Raw genomic sequence first — 19,853 nt, forward strand, 5'->3', positions numbered from 1 at the left:
TTAACATTTTTCAGGTACTTCCAGTTCCAAAGGGAAGGGCCCAACTTGACTGCACAACATCCCCTAATGGCTTTTCCACATTGATTATATTTGTTTTATTCTGATGTTTGGAAAATATAGTTTACTCTGACTAGTTTTGAAACAAATGGTTGTATGGAATTAATGATTTAAAAATGAAAATTTGTATCAGTATGTTTGGGACGTGTTAACATATGGTCCATTAGCATGGCCCAGACGTCAAGACTTGACGCGCCAGCCTTGCCTGACACTTTCCTGGCGCTTGCCTGTCAGCCTTGTCTAGCGTTCGCGCCTGGTGCCTGGGCGCTCTTACCCAGCTCCTTGCTAACTGGGCCTGAGTTGGGCTGGCCCAAGGCCTGGTCTAATTCTCCCTTGACTTAATTGTCCCATATAAATAGAATGTTTCCTCCTCCATGAGGAGGCAACTCCTAACAAGCTTCTAGTCACCTTCTCTACCTAGAGCCTCGATGGCCGAACTCTCACCCAACACATCAAGATGGTTCTCTCCAGCTAGGGAGAATCATTTCATCTCTACCAACTGATCTAACTTGATCGTCGGAGCTTGCTCCTGGGGCACAGTCCATGGGGCAACTCTAATGATTTTGTAGTGATGGCAGCTTAGGTATCTCGTCGGAAACTCGCTAACGACACCACCCCCAGATCTCCGATCCGGATCCAACACAGAAGACCCGACTGGAGCACATGTCACAACATTTGGCGCGATCCGTGGGACCAAGAACGAATAGCCAACTTACGATGAAAACAAAAAATTGCCAACTTTCGAAGGAGTAGATATTGGTACGCAACAATATAAGGCAAATAGAAGAGAAGTACATGACTGTTATATCAATCAAGCCCTTCGCCCAACTTTGGTGGAACATATTTACAAGACTGACATATAACCTATGGTCGAGGATTACATAATGATTTGAAGATTCCAATTTGTTCGTCAAGGATTTTGGTGACGTTTTGGAAAGAAAACTCGGCGTGATGTAGTATTTTAATCATTGTTATATTTTAGATATGATTTCTTATTTTTATTATGAAATTTTTATATCCAAGTAATTAAATATTTTCATTTTTATTATTAAATTTTTATATACAAGTAGTGAAGTAAAGTGAAGTGTGATCATTTCTTAAGTTTTGAAGAGTGAAGGAAAGTGGACTGAAAATGAGATGGCGATGAGGCAACCTAGAAAATGTGAAATGTGAAGTGTGAGTATCGTGCCGGTCTAAGTAAATACAACTATATCTTATTGACTAACCGGAAATATAACCATGGTTTTCTTTGTTTTTTAAGAGGTAAAATATCTGCAGTTTACGGACCACATCTGCAGAAAAATAGATGAACTAAACGTCTAAAGTAAATAAATTGAAATTTAAATAAACTGTTTTTTATACTTAAAAAATTCAACATTAAAATTTAAATAAAATTTTTTTTTTATGTATATATGCTTTATTGATTATAAGTTAAATAATCAATAACTGACTTTTAATAAGTTTAATCTATATTTTATTTTAATTTCGGTTAAAATGCAGGAAAAAAATATGAAAATAGTGATTTTGATGGTGTTAGTATTTTTTTTTTAAGTTAGAAATCCTTTTTTTTATTTATTGGAAATCATTTAAAAATACAATGGTTAAGGAGATATATGTGTTTTTTTTTAAGTTAGAAGATGTGAGAAAACTTTAGTCAATGTCCTTTTCAAGAAGAGGGTGCACATATTTTTTTAGGTCTGCGGTATTCTAAAAACAAACAATATGCAAGTGCTATTGTATGATTGATGTCCACATGACGCAAACAAAACAGACCAAAAAGAGTTGTAGAGAAAACAAACAATACCCAGGTCTTAAAGAGGTATTAATTATGATGCAAAGTTGAGATCCTAGATTCCAAGTTGTGATTCATTCCATGTTATCTACTTGTATTCCTTCGCTGACTAGCATCTTGCTGGGTCGCTTTATCAATATATTCATTTGCTAGTTCAAAAAAAAAAAATTCATTACATGTGTCGGGCCGATACATTCCTTTCTCTCTTGGGCCAATCATGAAAGTATCCACTCTTAATCTCTTATGATATTCTTTATTTTATATTTTTTTTCTTGTAATGACATGATTCTAATTCACACAAGTTGTTTTAACTTTTAACTATGGTCGAGCAAAAGCGAAATCGAAAAACCGATTAAATTGAAACCAAACCAAACCGTCGGTTTTGAGTTTTAGATTTTTCAAAACCTAAAAATTTGATATGGATTTAAAACCGACCCACTAAACGAACCGACTCAAACCTCGACCCGATATACATATTAGTAATTATTTAATACATTTTTAATAAATGTTAAAGGGTAATGATCCCCTACACATCTTCTACCGAAAGTCACGAAATGACTTTGATGAACCATTTTACCCGTTAACAATATCTTATCCATTTTCATTTTTCTTTTAAATTATTAATATATAATATCCATTAAAAAATTAATAACATACAACATTGTATTTTCCTCAAATTTTAGGGGTCTGCACAGGTTGGTTTTGGAGTGAAACCGAATCCAAACCGATAATTTCGGTATTTGAGTTTTGATCGGTTTTTGGGTTTATGGGTCGGGTTTTTGAGTTCAACCCATGGGTTGATCAGTTTTGCGTTTCAGTTTATTTCTCAGCAATTCTAAATAAAATGTAACAAATCCAATGTGTTGTTGTCTTCCTTGCGTCGGGACATGAGAGGCTTTATCTTATTTGCTTCTTATTGACGGATTAACTAGGCGATTTATCGACTTAGAGTTTTGTGTCTTCTTGATGCAATTGTGCTCTCGTGCCTGTTAGAGGTTGAGAGAATCAGATGAGAGGAGCATTATTAGTAAAGGATGGGGTTAGGGTTTTGAATCTTTTCTATATTCTCTTCCTCTTTTTCTCCTCTTCTATGTTCTCTCTTGTGAGTGCTTGGGGTGCCCCAGGTAGTGGCCAAACCATGCCCTATAGAACCTTAATTGCAAATCTTGTCACATGTATAATTTCACCTTGAACACACGACTTTTTTTTTTTTTTTTGACTAAAGGAAATTTATGGAAGAGTCTTCATTGGATTGGATTCAAAATTTAAGACCATATTACAAACTAGATATTGAAGGTTTAAAACGAAGTAGGGTTCTTATTTCTTAGTCAAGATTATGTCAGAACCCTTTTACCAAACATTGTACAATTGGATCACCACCATGTAAGGGTAAATTTGCAAAGGAATGATAAACTTGACCCGAATTTGAATAAACTAAGAGTAACACCTCTAATTGGATCAAACAAAATATAAGGTCACAGAATAGCATCCATATCCCTCAAAATACAACAATTTAATAATAAACAACAATTTAACTTCTGGCAAACAAAATTGTAGAACTTTTTAAAACCCCAAAACCTAAAGACGAGAAACAAAAATTGCATATGAGATTTATCAACTATCTTCTCCCTGCAATCTTCAGTAAAGGAGAAATTATACCTTGTATTTCTTGCAAAGATTGTTGGATTCTTATCTCCTCCATGATTGACCTCTTTAGATTTCGAATATGGCCTTTTAGTTCCTCTGAACCACTAATATCATCAGATCGGTTTTCAACAACTTTCTTAGCCAATGCAATCAACACCCCAGCATACCTTGGCATTGTTGAGTATCTCTGTAAGAAACTCAAAAGCAACCCAAGTTCCTCCATCCCCAAATTTGAAACACACATCAATAGTTTCTTTCTTGACACCAATTCCTCCATCACTGCTACTATGTTTTCAGGGTTTTTTGCTCTTAAAGCAGATACTAAAGCCTCTTTGTGATGAAATTTCTTCAACAGTTTGTCATGTTCAGCCAGTTTCACCTTTTTTGGTCTCATGATCAAGTAATCTCCTTTTGAAGGCTTCTCATTTTGGCCTCTATGGAAGTAACGAAAATAAGAAGGCCTTAGAACTCTCTTCTCAGGCTCATCTATGGCTCCAAAACCAACGTATTTTCCCCATTCAGATTTAACAGACCCCAGGTTTTCATCAGTTTTCCTCTTCCCTGCGTATAGAATCCCATTTGAAGCACCAATCACCCTAGTTGTGCAATCTGGTGAGAATGCTACTGACATGAGAGAAGATGGATACCTTATCGAGCTGGTGATCTTCAGTGTTGAATAATCGAATACTTTCATATATCCATCTAATGAAACACTCAAAATCCGATACTGATTTGAGAACTCACCACTATCTTTCCCTATTTTCCCCACACATAGTGAAGTTACAGTCTTGTTGTGGCTTTCCATAGAATGCAACAGCTTACCACCACCAATCACATCCCAAATTTTCACATTATTTCCACCGGCGGTGGCAATTAGACCACCAGATGGTAAGTAAATCACATCCTCTACCGGTGCTCCATGGTTGATGTTCATCATGGCTCCTTGATTTGATACCCTAACATCCCAAACTCTAACTGTATGGTCATATGACCCCGTGATAAACATATCATCACTTGCCGGAGACCCATCACCGCAACGTACATAATCCTTATGGCCAATTAGATTATGAATCAAAATCTCCGACGAAACATCCCAGTACTTAACTACGGCATCATCACCACCGGAGTACAAATGGAGCTTGTCAACGCGAGGATAACTGACAAAATGGACTGGGCGGGAGTGGCCACGGAGGCGCCGGAGCGCAGATCGTTTCTTAGGGTCGAACACTTGGATCTGACCAGAATATGAACCAGCGGCAATCAGTTGGCCATCAGAACGAAAACATGCGGATGTAGCGGTGTCTTTGAAGGAGGAGATAGTTGATTTGGGCTCTAGGGTTTGCGATGAAAAGATAGTGACAGTTGCAGAGTGGGTGGCGGCAATATCATGTGGAGCCGTTGGGGAAAAAGAAAGTGATGTTACGGATGATACTAGGGTTTGAGTTTGTTTTGGCTTAAACGATTTCCAGTATTTGGATTCCGGCGTTGGGGTGGATTTGTTTGTAGTGGGTTTGAGTTTTGGTTTTACGGCGAATGTCTTCACGATTGCTTCCGATCGATCATCGACCGCCATTGTAGTAGAGGAAGGAAGACGACGGTAGACAGGCTCTTGATTTTAGGGTTTAGGGTTTTTCCTCTCTGTTTTTCGTTGTGTATATGCTGAAAACTTTTACTCTCTTGCTATTTCAGTCCCCCATCCTTCAGGATTTTGTAAATTTGGCATTTGTATTACAAGTTTACAACCAATCAAATCATTTTTTATCTACGATATTTATAAATTTTATTCGCAATTGAGTTCAACTTAATTTTTTATTGTTATAAAATAATATCAAAATATATCATAACTAATCTTTATTCGTACAAAGATTATAAATTCTAATAAATTTTGTTTTTTTATGGAAAAAATGACTTCACACACTAATTACATTTTTGTCTTGTTCACGTTTAAGCAATTTTTTTGTATACATTTAACAATTTAACTTGTTAAAGTTATTCATATATTACTATTGTCACATTCTATCGCAAGTAACAATGATAATATTTGAACACATTTAACAAGTTGAACGGTCAAATGTGTATTGAAAAAGAAAGTTGTCTAAATGTGAACAACTTTTTTTGTAAATATTTTAAGACTTTTTATAATATCTTACGATATTTTTATGATATTTTTTCCTATAAATTTTTCTAATACATTATTTTAAACTTTGCTTATAATTTTTTTGTATAACTTTTTTTATATTTTCATATAATTTTAATACAAACACTTTTAAACAAAATATTTTACAAATGTTTTAAAATTTTCTTACAAGTTTTTAACCTTTTTTTTTTACTTTTTCATACAAGTATTTCTAAACATTCTTTTACAACATATTTAAAGTGTTTCATAAATTTTTTATGATAATTTAATACTTTTATAGGAGTATAACATTTTAAAATATTTTCGTTAAATACTAGTTTAAAACATTGTATTAAAAAAATTAAAAGTGTATAAACTTCTAATTAAAAAGTTGTAATAATTTTAAAATATTTACATTATATAGATTTTTTATTTTTTTATTTGCTACCTAATATTTTTTTAAAGACATTTCATACTTATTGATACATATTTAATTTATTTAATTTTATTGTTAGATAGTATTTACTTTAAAAATATTGTAAATGCTTAAAAACAAAAGAAAAAAAATATAAGAGGCTATATAAAATATTTTACAAAATAAAAACATAATTATTAATTAAAAAGTGAAGTTTAGAAGTAATCAATATTTAATTAATATTTAAGACATTATGAATACTTTAAAAATAACGTTTGAAAAAAATAATATTAACAAATATGAAAAATAAAATCGCTATTAAAAGTGGGGAAAATGACTTATCATGGTAATTAATTTTTCGTTTTGTTCAAATTTAGACAACTTTATTTTGTAAACATTTGACAATTTAATTTGTTAAATGTGTTCACATATTACCATTGTCACATGCTATAGTCGGTGACAATGATGATACGTGAACACATATAAGAAGTTAAATGGTCAAATGTATATAAAAAAAAGTTGTCTAAATATGAACAAAACGACAAAGATGATTACACTAGTAATAATTTCCCTTTTTTATATTCTTAAAAGAAGAATAATGTATACTTTGTAACTATAAAACTTAGTTAAAGGGGAAAATTATTGTGGCGTGAATTTATATGTGATGTTGCACTTACTATTTCAACTTCGGTCGGAGCGGTCCACATGAACCCGTCCTAAAGTCATGTAAGAGGTCATTTACGGAACACTGGTATTTTTTTTGTTGTTGGTGTTTTAAGGTTTGGGCCCTAGATATCTTGTTTAAAATTCTACTCCTCAACCATGAGACTCTTATCGCAAAAACAATATTTTTACTTTATTAATAACAAACTTGGTTGTCACTAATAGAAGTAGCCTAAGAGGAAAGGGGTCAACCAAAAGATTCCAAATAGAATGGAAAGAAAAGAAAAAAAATAGAAAAAATAATAATTGTGTTATTAATTCGGAAAGAAAGAAAAGAAAAATAAAATTATGTTCTGAAGTCGTAAAGAAAATGATATTCACATTTTGGCTCAACCTTTGTTAATATATAGAAAAATCAACATGTTTTAATAAGCAAGACAATATGTGACATCCTCTAATTTTCAGAACCAATTAAAACTTTTTTTTACGCTTTAAAATCACTTATTTATATTTGCAGAAAATCTCAGTACAAAAGATCATTTTGATTACAAATGTTTGTTTCCAAAATGTTAAAACCCTAAGGATGTCATAATCAATATAGATATATAAGTTACAGCGTAGAGACTTGATGGTCCTGAATACTATTGCAGGTTGTCTCTTAATTACTCATCATCCTAATCAAGTTCTATTAGCTTAAGTCTTGATACATGTGATGCATATAAACTGAATAGATCAGGTTGGGGAAACCTGGTGGGATACATAGGGATTTCAATCCAATGATATTGATATGATAATATTCCATAATTATCAGACCTGCAAATCAACTGTCACCATACAATAACCATTCCTACATATCCATTCCTGCTGATCCTTACAAATCGTACACTAACCATTTCTATCGATTCTCACATATCCTAGGCTATCCATTTTTATCGATCCTCACATATCCTAGACTATCCATTTCTATCAATCCTCACAAATCCTAAACAATGATTATCATAGAGAAGTTATCTTGCCTGGTGAATCGTTAAGACTGACTACACACAACTAGGGGCTTCCTTTGTCGGTGTAAGTCATAAAGGCATATGAGTTGTCAGAGTATTTGATGAATATTGTTTTCAAATTCATCTACGTCTGTGAGTAATGAGCTCACATTAGCAACGTAATTTACAAGATCGTTTAGAATGATCAAGTGTTGTCACCTACTCTAGGGTGACCAGACATACTGCTAACAGTTTCCTAATTGACACCCACCACTTTTGGTCATCCCGTACGGAGCTACCGTACATCAACACCTGATAATGTGACATCCTCATTTTCACGGCAAAAAAAGACCGATTTCGTTTATGCTTTTTAAAATAAAATCAGAGTAATCTTTCAAAAGGTGTTGCGGAATTTGTCCCCAAAACAAAATATGATAAAAAAATTATCAAAGCATTTCTTAAAGAAATGTATTTTTCATTTCATTACAAAACTCGGGATGTCCATATCGATACAGACCAAAAGCATAAACTATACAATATAGGCCTTACAACAGTTATTTATATCTACTGGCCTATAATTCAAAATCCCTCGCCATCGTCCAACTATGCTCTTGTTCCATACCTGTAATATAGAAAACTGAGTGGGTAAGGCTTGGGAGCCTGGTGAGCATATAGGGTTTTCAACCCACAATAAATAAATTTATTAATTTTCATCAACTAACAATAAATTTATTAATTTAATCAATCAACAATAACCATGATTACCCGTTCCCGTTATCCTCACTTTACGTCCCTAAACATCTAATAAATGGGACCTAGCTTAAGGATCATCATCGGGGTAACAACACTGCTTAATGGATACTTCTACATTTTCTTAAGGTTCCACCCTAAGAATCATCTATCATTCACTCATTCATTCCAAAGGATTGTCCTAAGGAATAGACACAAAGTCCATCGTTGCCAATAGCACAGCTGCCAACGTTCTCTATTAGGAACAGCTGTCAATATTATCCTTTAGGCACAGCTGCCAGGATTGTGTTGTTCTCAACCAGGCGCAGGTGCCAGTATCATCTATTAGGCGCAGCTGTCAATGTTATCTTATAGGCGCGAGTGCCAATATTATCATCTAGGCGCAGGTGCCGGGATTATGACGTTCTCTATTAGGCGCAACTGCTGATATTATCCTTTAGGTGCGGCTGCCAGGATTATGTTGTATCTATTAGGCACAGCTGCCAATACTATCCAATAGGCGCAGCTGCCAGGATATTTAGATTACAACTGGTGAACACGTAAATCAAAATACCCAGTGAACACTCCGTTCGAAAATACTTAATGAACACCTAGTTCAAAAACACCTACAGGTTACGAGCCTGCTAGCGTTCCACTGAACTGTCTAGAAAAATCTATGGTTGTCATCTATACTCCGCTAGATGACTGGAACATCAACAACTTCGAGGTATCTCATCATTTTATTTCATCACACATCAGCTATTTCATCTACCCATGTTATACCCAACATATTTGTAGATAAAAGTACATATACAATTTAAATCATTCTAAACATGTATAAAATATTCATTCAACATCCATCTCAAATAAACAAACAATAAATATACACATAACACATATTTTATATAAAATACTTAATATCTACGTGTAAGATGAAAGTGACTATACACTCACCTGATAAGATGGTGATTGGACAACACTTCGTCCCTTAAAACAATCTTTTTCGATGAAACCGGGATGTTTTCTGAAAAACCGGCCTTCACACGGGTAGAGTTTTGACTCGAAAAACTCTTTTTCTTGGAGACTTCGGGGCTCCGAGCTTTCTTCGGGTGTTCCCGAGGCTTCGGAGTGTTTTAAGATGGCTTGAGAGGGTATAGAGAGTGAAAGAGAGAGACAATTAGCAACCATTTCTGGGAAGAAAGAGGCGACGTGGCCAACTTCTGACCGAAGAAAGAGGCGACGTGGCCAACTTCTGATCTAGTCCGAGTACGCGGGGCGTAAACTCGTACGTTGGGCGTACGGCTTCGGATAAGCCTCGAATTTCATATTTAAAACTTCAAAAACTCATATCTTTTGCATATGGGCTCCATTTTTTACGTTCTTTATATCCACGTGTAGGTGAGATTATACTCGGTTTAACATATACTACGACTTTCATTTAGATCGCTAAGGCTAAAAAACATTTTATCGTCAATTCACTTTTTACGTCACACAACGTCGTGTCGGTTCTGTCGCGAAACTTCGACATGTCATAACTTCTTTGTTATAACTCGGATTTCGGTATTCTTTATATCTTCGGAATCCTTGTTTCAACCACTACAACTTTCTTCATAGATATCAGCTTTATCTAATATTTATTTTCGACGCTTATTTTTATCCTCAATTTATTAAATCATAATAATTAAGTATAAAGCACATAATTCATTCTTATTACTTCAAAACGAGTTACAAAGGTTGGCCTAGACTATTACACTATCATTAATGCCTAGCCTAGAAACACGGACGTTACAATTCTCTCCCCGTTAGGATGATTTCGTCCCCGGAATCATATATAAGCAAACAAATGCGGATAGCGACTCATCATGTTGCTCTCCTTTTCCCAGGTGAGATTTGGCCCATTCTTATGTTTCCATCGCACAAGCACTAAATCGACCATCTTACGTCGCAACTTCTTAGTCTTACGGTCAACGATTGCCTCTGGTTCTTCAATTAACCTCTTGCTTTCATCCAACCTTAATTCATAAACTGGAATTATGTCGGGAACTTCTCCCGTGAACTTCCTCAAATAACACACGTGGAAAGTGTTATGAATACCATCTAGTTCTTCTGGTAGTTCTAGCTTGTAAGCATGGTTCCCAATCCTCTGAAGAACTTTAAAAGGTCCAATAAACCTTGGACTCAACTTTCCCCGAACCACGTAACATACTCATCTTAGTCGGACTCGATTCGATATGACCTCTAGGGTCGGAATGTCAATCATCTTCTTAGTCATTACCGAAACGATGGTAACGGCATACTTGAACAAAAACGAAATCAATTACTAGCTTCTTGGTAACCTTGTGACTTTCCCTGATCCAAGTGTGAGTCATGTGCTTCCAGTAGTATAGGCCTCTACTACTATTCACACCTACTCATACTCGTCCCAAGTATTGTCTCGCAATTTATCCAAGTCACCATACAAGAAAATCACATAAAAGCTTAACACACCAGATAACAAAACCACGTTTTATATTACTTCTTGAAACGATTACACGGATGTTCAAGTTTAATCTATACAATGCCTCTAAAAGGCTACATCACCGAATACTATTTGCATGGTTGCGTTATATCTTGATTTTGGAACATATAGTCCTTACTCCTGATCCCTTGCATCCTCGCCTGCTTCATTAAGGATCATCGGGAATGCTTTTGCCTTTGGTTTCGGAAGTACGTTTAGCTTTGTAGCTCCTTTCCTCTTTGGGCAGTCTTGCGTGTAGTGCCCTTCTTCATTACATCCATAACACACCCTTTTACTGAATGTACATTCATTGGCGTAATGCCCATACTTTCCACATTTGAAACATGTCACCTCCACGCCACATTTTTCTACGTGTTTATTCTTGCACTTATCGCACCATATTGCTTCACCTCCTCCTCCTTCGAACTTTGAACCAAACTTGCTCTTCTTGTTGGATTTTGATGATCCATCGAACTTCCTTTTCTCGCCAACATCGGCTCCCTCCAGACCCATTTTCTTTAGCTGGGTCTCAACATTTTTGGCTGCTCTAACGGCTGCCTTCAACGTGCTTTCCATTTTGACCGTCGAACCAAAGTCTGAGGGCAATCCGTTAGCAAATTTTTCTATCTTGGCGAGTTCAGTTGGCACCAAGTATGGAAACAACTTCATCTTTTCGGTGAATGCAGTAACATAGTCATCAATGCTCATTCTCCCCTTCTTCAAGTTCTGGAACTCATTGTTTAGATCTATCAGATCGATTTCGGAGCAGTACTGCATTTTCAACTGCCTTATGAATGCTTCCCAAGACATTTTCAAGGCTTCTCCTCATGGCATCGTATCTTCCAATAACTTCCACCATCATAAAACTCTGGTCTTTAGTTGTCTGACTGCAAAGACTGTTTTCTGCTTATCGCTACAGTTGCAGCTTTCAAATACCATCTCCATTTCGGAGATCCAGTCCATAATCTCTACAGGTTTTAGGCTTCCGGAAAGACTTGGCGGTTTGGCGCCCAAGAAATTCTTATACATACGCCCATCTCTGTTGATTTCCCTCTCCGGGTCATTCCTTTCTGCCACTGTGGGTTCCGCTTGACTGATAGTACGGCTGTAATTTCCTTCCTCTGACTGTCCATCATTTAGTTCAGGTTGTTCGACAAGCATTGAAGGTTCATCCCTGTTGTTCAACAATTGTCTCATTTATTCCCTCTGTTCAGCCATCATAGCCCGAATCATGGCTTGAACTCCAGCAACTGTGACTAGCTCTGGTGCAGCTTCTACTATCGGCACCTGCTAAATCACTTGGGGACGAGACTGTTGATTCCTGTTTTCATTCGCGTTTCCAGCTCCGATTCGGTTTCTTTCCATTTGATATATACACCAAATTAGGCGAATTTAGATCTTTATTCATGATAGACGCTTAAATTCTCCGAAACGTTACATGCCAGTTCTAATATCATAGTCATACGCTTAGAATCCTAAACATATATGGTTTCCAGATCCGGTCAGCAACAGACCAAAGATCCAAACATATAATGTCATATATGGCAAACATATAGCATTTAGCACATAAAAGCATTTTAGGCATCTTTCCTAGAATATACTAGTGCTCGTGTCTAAAATATGGTAGACACTCATCTCACGATCATCACTTAGCATTCTAAGTTTAAGTCTAGAAATCCTACAAATTCCTAGTTCGCTTAAACTAATGCTCTGATACCAACTGTGACATCCCCATTTTCACGGCCAGAAAAGACCGATTTCGTTTATGATTTTTAAAATAAAATCAGAGTAATCTTTCAAGATGTGTTGCGGAATTTGTCCCCAAAACAAAATATGATAAAAATTTATCAAATCATTTCTTAAAGAAATGTATTTTCATTTCATTACAAAACTCGGGATGTCCATATCGATACAGACCAAAAGCATAAACAGTACAATATACGCCTTACAACAGTTATTTATATCTACGGGCCTATAATCCAAAATCACTCGCCATCGTCTAACTATGCTCTTGTTCCACTACCTGTAATATAGAAAACTGAGTGGGTCAGGCTTGGGATCCTGGTGAGCATATAGGGTTTTCAACCCACAATAAATAAATTTATTAATTTTGATCAACTAACAATAAATTTATTAATTTAATCAATCAACAATAACCCTGATTACCCGTTCCCGTTATCCTCACTTTACGTCCCTAAACATCTAATAAAAGGGACCTAGCTTAAGGATCATCATCAGGGTAACAACACTGCCTAAGGGATACTTCTACAGTTTCTTAAGGTTCCATCCTATGAATCCTCTATCATTCACTCATTCATTCCAAAGGATTGTCCTAAGGAATAGACACAAAGTCCATCGTTGCCAATAGCACAGCTGCCAACGTTCTCTATTAGGAACAACTGCCAATATTATCCTTTAGGCGCAACTGCCAGGATTGTGTTGTTCTCAACCAGGCGCAGGTGCCAGTATCATCTATTAGGCGCAACTGTCAATGTTATCTTTTAGGCACGACTACCAATATTATCATCTAGGCGCAGGTGCTGGGATTATGACGTTCTTTATTAGGCGCAACTGCTGATATTATCCTTTAGGCGCGGCTGCCAGGATTATGTTGTATCTATTAGGCACAGCTGCCAAAATTATCCATTAGGCGCAGCTGCCAGGATATTTAGATTACAACTGGTGAACACGTAAATCAAAATACCTAGTGAACACTCCGTTCGAAATACTTAATGAACACCAAATACTTGATGAACACCTAGTTCAAAAACACATACACGTTACGAGCCTGCTAGCGTTCCACTGAACTGTCTAGAAAAGTCTATGGTCGTCATCTATATTCCTTTAGATGACTGGAACATCAACAACTTCGAGGTCTCTCATCATTTTATTTCATCACACATCAGCTATTTCATCTACCCATGTTATACCCAACATATTTGTAGATAAAAGTACATATACAGTTTAAATCATTCTAAACATGTATAAAATATTCATTCAACATTCATCTCAAATAAACAAACAATATATATACATATAACACATATTTTATATAAAATACTTAATATCTATGTGTAAGATGAAAGTGACTATACACTCACCTGATAAGATGGTGATTGGAAAGCACTTCGTCCCTTAAAACAATCTTTTTTGATGAAACGGGGATGTTTTCTTAAAAATTGGGCTTCACGCGGGCAGAGTTTCGAATCGAAAAACTCTTTTCCATGGTGACTTCGGGGCTCCAGGCTTTCTTCGGGTGTTAGGGGTGTTCCCGAGGCTTCGGGGTGTTTTAAGATGGCTAGAGAGGGTATAGAGAGTGAAGGAGAGAGAGAGAAAATTAGCAACCATTTATGGGAAGCCTCGCATCCAATTTATAGGAGGCTGATGCCTCGAATTACGCTGGGCGTAATTCTAAAGTACGCGGGGCGTACTGCCTTGCGAGGCTCTACGCTGGGCGTAGACCGAGTACGCTGGGCGTTCCGAGAGACGTGTCGCTGGTTCGGTTTTCGGGCCTCGGACGCGTAGATGTACAAGATACGTGTCATCCGTCCGAAGAAAGAGGCAGCGTGGCCAACTTCTGACCTAGTCCGAGTACGCGGGCCGTAAACTCGTACGCTGGGCGTACGACTTTGGATAAGCCTCGAGTTTTATATTTAAAACGTCAAATATTCATATCTTTTGCATACAGGCTCCAATTTTTTAAGTTCTTTATATCCACAAGTAGGTGAGATTATACTCTACAACTTTCGTTTAGACTCCGTCGGCTAATTTTGACTTTATTTTTAAAGTTATATTTTTAACAGACCAGGACCGCAAAAGTTCGTTAAAAATTCATAACTTCTTCATCCTACATCCGTTTTCGGCTGTCTTTTTACCGTTAAACTACTATCGACGAGATCTTCGATTATCGTTTAGATGTGTCGGCTAAAAATCGCTCAATCTATAATTCGAATTCCGGGCTGCATACTACTATACCAAATCTTAGAAAATTCATAACTTCCTCATACGAAGTCAGATTTGGACATTCTTTTTATGCACGCTCTCGGTTTAACGTATACTACGACTTTAATTTAGATCGCTAAGGCTAAAAAGCACTTTATCGTAAATTCACTTATTACGTCACACAGCGTCGTGCCGGTTCTGTCGCGAAACTTCGACAGGTCATAACTTCTTTGTTATAACTCAGATTTCGGTATTCTTTATATCTCCGGAATCCTTGTTTCAACCACTACAACTTTCTTCATAGATATCGACTTTATCTAATATTTATTTTCGATGCTTATTTTTATCCTCAATTTATTAAATCATAATAATTAAGTATAAAGCACATAATTCATTCTTATTACTTCAAAACGAGTTAGAAAGGTTGGCCTAGACTATTACATTATCATTAATGCCTAGCCTAGAAACACGGGCGTTACAATTCTCTCCCCGTTATGATGATTTCGTCCCCAGAATCATATATCAGCAAACAAATTCGGATAGCGACTCATCATGTCGCTCTCCTTTTCCCAGGTGAGATTTGGCCCATTCTTATGTTTCCATCGCACAAGCACTAAATCGACCATCTTACGTCGCAACTTCTTAGTCTTACGATCAACGATTGCCTATGGTTCTTTAATTAACCTCTTGCTTTCATCCGACCTTAATTCAGAAACTGGAATTATGTCGGGAACTTCTCCCGTGAACTTCCTCAAATAACACACGTGGAAAGTGTTATGAATACCATCTAGTTCTTCTGGTAGTTCTAGCTTGTAAGCATGGTTCCCAATCCTCTGAAGAACTTTAAAAGGTCCAATAAACCTTGGACTCAACTTTCCCCGAACCACGTAACATACTCATCTTAGTTGGACTCGATTCGATACAACCTCTAGGTTCGGAATGTCAATCATCTTCTTAGTCATTACCGAAACGATGGCGACGACATACTTGAACAAAAACGAAATCAATTACTAGCTTCTTGGTAACCTTGTGACTTTCTCTTATCCAAGTGTGAGTCCTGTGCTTCCAGTAGTATAGGCCTCTACTACTATTCACACCTACTCATACTCGTCCCAAGTATTGTCTCGCAATTTATCCAAGTCACCATACAAGAAAATCACATAAAAGCTTAACACACCAGATAACAAAACCACGTTTTATATTACTTCTTGAAACGATTACACGGATGTTCAAGTTTAATCTATACAATGCCTCTAAAAGGCTACATCACCGAATACTATCTGCATGGTTACGTTATATCTTGATTTTGGAACATATAGTCCTTACTCCCGATCCCTTGCATCCTCGCCTGCTTCATTAAGGATCATCGGGAATGCTTTTGCCTTTGGTTTCGGAAGTACGTTTAGCTTTGTAGCTCCTTTCCTCTTTGGACAGTCTTGCGTGTAGTGCCCTTCTTCATTACATCCATAACACACCCTTTTACTGAATGTACATTCATTGGCGTAATGCCCATACTTTCCACATTTGAAACATGTCACCTCCACGCCACATTTTTCTACGTGTTTCTTCTTGCACTTATCGCACCATATTGCTTCACCTCCTCCTCCTTCGAACTTTGAACCAAACTTGCTCTTCTTGTTGGATTTTGATGATCCATCGAACTTCCTTTTCTCGCCAACATCGGCTCCCTCCAGACCCATTTTCTTTAGCTGGGTCTCAACATTTTTGGCTGCTCTAACGACTGCCTTCAACGTGCTTTCCATTTTGACCGTCGGACCAAAGTCTGAGGGCAATCCGTTAGCAAATTTTTCTATCTTGGCGAGTTCAGTTGGTACCAAGTATGGAAACAAATTCATCTTTTCGGTGAATGCAGTAACATAGTCATCAATGCTCATTCTCCCCTTCTTCAAGTTCTAGAACTCATTGTTTAGATCTATCAGATCGATTTCGGAGCAGTACTGCATTTTCAACTGCCTTATGAATGCTTCCCAAGACATTTTCAAGGATTCTCCTCATGGCATCGTATCTTCCAATAAATTCCACCAGCATAAAACTCTGGTCTTTAGTTGTCTGACCGCAAAGACTGTTTTCTGCTTATCGCTACAGTTGCAGCTTTCAAATACCATCTCCATTTCGGAGATCCAGTCCATAATCTCTACAGGTTTTGGGCTTCCGGAAAGACTTGGCGGTTTGGCGCCCAAGAAATTCTTATACATACGCCCATCTCTATTGATTTCCCTCTCCGGGTCATTCCTTTCTGCCACTGTGGGTTCCGCTTGACTGACAGTACGGCTGTAATTTCCTTCCTCTGACTGTCCATCATTTAGTTCAGGTTGTTCGGCAAGCATTGAAGGTTCATCCCTGTTGTTCAACAATTGTCTCATTTCTTCTGTTCATCCATCATAGCCCGAATCATGGCTTGAACTCCAGCCATTGTGACTGGCTCTGGTGTAGCTTCTACTATCGGCACCTGCGCAATCACTTGGGGACGAGACTGTTGATTCCTGTTTTCATTCGCGTTTCCAGCTCCACGTCGGGTTCTTGCCATTTGATCTATACACTAAATTAGGCGAATTTAGATATTTATTCACGATAGACGCTTAAATTCTTCGAAACGTTACATGCCAGTTCTAATATCATAGTCATACGCTTAGAATCCTAAACACATAAGGTTTCCAGATCCGGTCGGCAACAGACCAAAGATCCAAACAAATAATGGCATATATGGCAAACATATAGCATTTAGCACATAAAAGCATTTTAGGCATCTTTCCTAAAATATACTAGTACTCGTGTCTAAAATATGGTAGACACTCATCTCACGATCATCACTTAGCATTCTAAGTTTAAGTTTAGAAATTCTACAAATTCTTAGTTCGCTTAAACTAATGCTCTGATACCAACTGTGACATCCCCATTTTCACGGCCAAAAAAGATCGATTTCGTTTATGCTTTTTAAAATAAAATCAGAGTAATCTTTCAAAAGGTGTTGCGGAATTTGTCCCCAAAACAAAATATGATAAAAAAAAATTATCAAAGCATTTCTTAAAGAAATGTATTTTTCATTTCATTACAAAACTCGGGATGTCCATATCGATACAGACCAAAAGCATAAACTGTACAATATAGGCCTTACAACAGTTATTTATATCTACTGGCTTATAATTCAAAATCTCTCGTCATCGTCCAACTATGCTCTTGTTCCATACCTGTAATATAGAAAACTGAGTGGGTAAGGCTTGGGAGCCTGGTGAGCATATAGGGTTTTCAACCCACAATAAATAAATTTATTAATTTTCATCAACTAACAATAAATTTATTAATTTAATCAATCAACAATAACCATGATTACCCGTTCCCGTTATCCTCACTTTACGTCCCTAAACATCTAATAAATGGGACCTAGCTTAAGGATCATCATCGGGGTAACAACACTGCTTAATGGATACTTCTACAGTTTCTTAAGGTTCCACCCTAAGAATCCTCTATCATTCACTCATTCATTCCAAAGGATTGTCCTAAGGAATAGACACAAAGTCCATCGTTGCCAATAGCACAGCTGCCAACGTTCTCTATTAGGAACAGCTGTCAATATTATCCTTTAGGCGCAGCTGCGAGGATTGTGTTGTTCTCAACCAGGCGCAGCTGCCAGTATCATCTATTAGGCGCAGCTGTCAATGTTATCATATAGGCGCGAGTGCCAATATTATCATCTAGGCGCAGGTGTCGGGATTATGACGTTCTCTATTAGGCGCAACTGCTGATATTATCCTTTAGGTGCGGCTGCCAGGATTATGTTGTATCTATTAGGCATAGCTGCCAATATTATCCAATAGGCGCAGCTGCCAGGATATTTAGATTACAACTGGTGAACACGTAAATCAAAATACCTAGTGAACACTCAGTTCGAAAATACTTAATGAACACCTAGTTCAAAAACACCTACAGGTTACGAGCCTACAAGTATAAATCACATAATTCATTCTTATTACTTCAAAACGAGTTACAAAGGTTGGCCTAAACTATTACATTATCATTAATGCCTAGCCTAGAGACACGTGCGTTACAGATAATGTCATGAAACAAAACTTTACTCTTCATTCCTAGGTTACACATATTCTCCTAATGAGACTACCTAATATCAAACTTAATTGAGCTAAGGTATCTTCCACGAGTCTAAGTTTATCCCTAGACTATATTATTGTGTCTCAACCAACTTTTAATACCGACTCTATTCTTGGGCGACACTAACCTATCTTTGTGTATATAGATTCCATAAGAGTATTAGGTATTATTAATAATTTATCTTCTTAACAATTCTACTTTCAATATTATTATATAATATTATCTGTTTATCCTAACATAAAATAGAACCATATCTGGTCCGCACATAGCATAGTATATATCCTAACATATAATCCAGGCAATAAAATATTTAATATTTAATTAATACTTCTATTAAATAATGTTCATGAAAATGACTATGCCTTCACTTGACAAAGTGTCTGTGATTACTCCCTACCTTCTAGAAGGTGCGTGTCGTGCAGCCCACCTGCGCGTGATGCTTCTCGGAAAACTTCAGAAAATCGTAATTTTATCATGCGAACTCCGTTTTTGACGTTCTTTATATCCCCGGAAAGCTCTCGACGAGATCTACGACTTTCGTTTTAGATTTTGTCGGCTAATTTTGACTTTATTTTTAAAGCTATATTTTTAACAGGCTTAGACCGTTAAAGCTCATTAAAAATTCATAACTTATTCATATGATATTTGTTCTCAACTATCTTTATATCGACGAAACCATATGGATGAGATCTTCAACTCTCGTTTGGATTGTTTTTTTTTCTAACAATCAATCGATCTCTACTTCGGTTTCTGAACCGTATGTTGTTGCGCTGAAACTTCGAAAAATCATAACTTCTTCTGATGAAGTCAGATTTGAGACGTTCTTTATATGAACGCTCACGGTTTAACGACTACAACGACTTTCGTTTAGATTATTTTTCCTAGAT

General features: G+C 36.7%; 1 protein-coding gene across 1 annotated transcript; it reads right to left on the bottom strand.

Annotated features, from left to right (window-relative positions):
- Positions 1-3,146: 3,146 nt before the first annotated feature.
- On the bottom strand, positions 3,147-5,152 carry SWA1 (transducin family protein / WD-40 repeat family protein). The gene has a single exon (XM_079050624.1). The coding sequence runs from the start codon at positions 5,067-5,069 to the stop codon at positions 3,468-3,470; it is 1,602 nt and encodes a 533-aa protein (XP_078906750.1). The 5' UTR covers positions 5,070-5,152; the 3' UTR covers positions 3,147-3,467.
- Between the last annotated feature and the right edge of the window lie 14,701 nt (positions 5,153-19,853).

Source organism: Lactuca virosa, chromosome 5, assembly GCF_052849685.1.
Source record: "Lactuca virosa cultivar CGN04683 chromosome 5, Lactuca_virosa_CGN04683_v6, whole genome shotgun sequence".
Taxonomy (NCBI): Eukaryota; Viridiplantae; Streptophyta; class Magnoliopsida; order Asterales; family Asteraceae; genus Lactuca; species Lactuca virosa.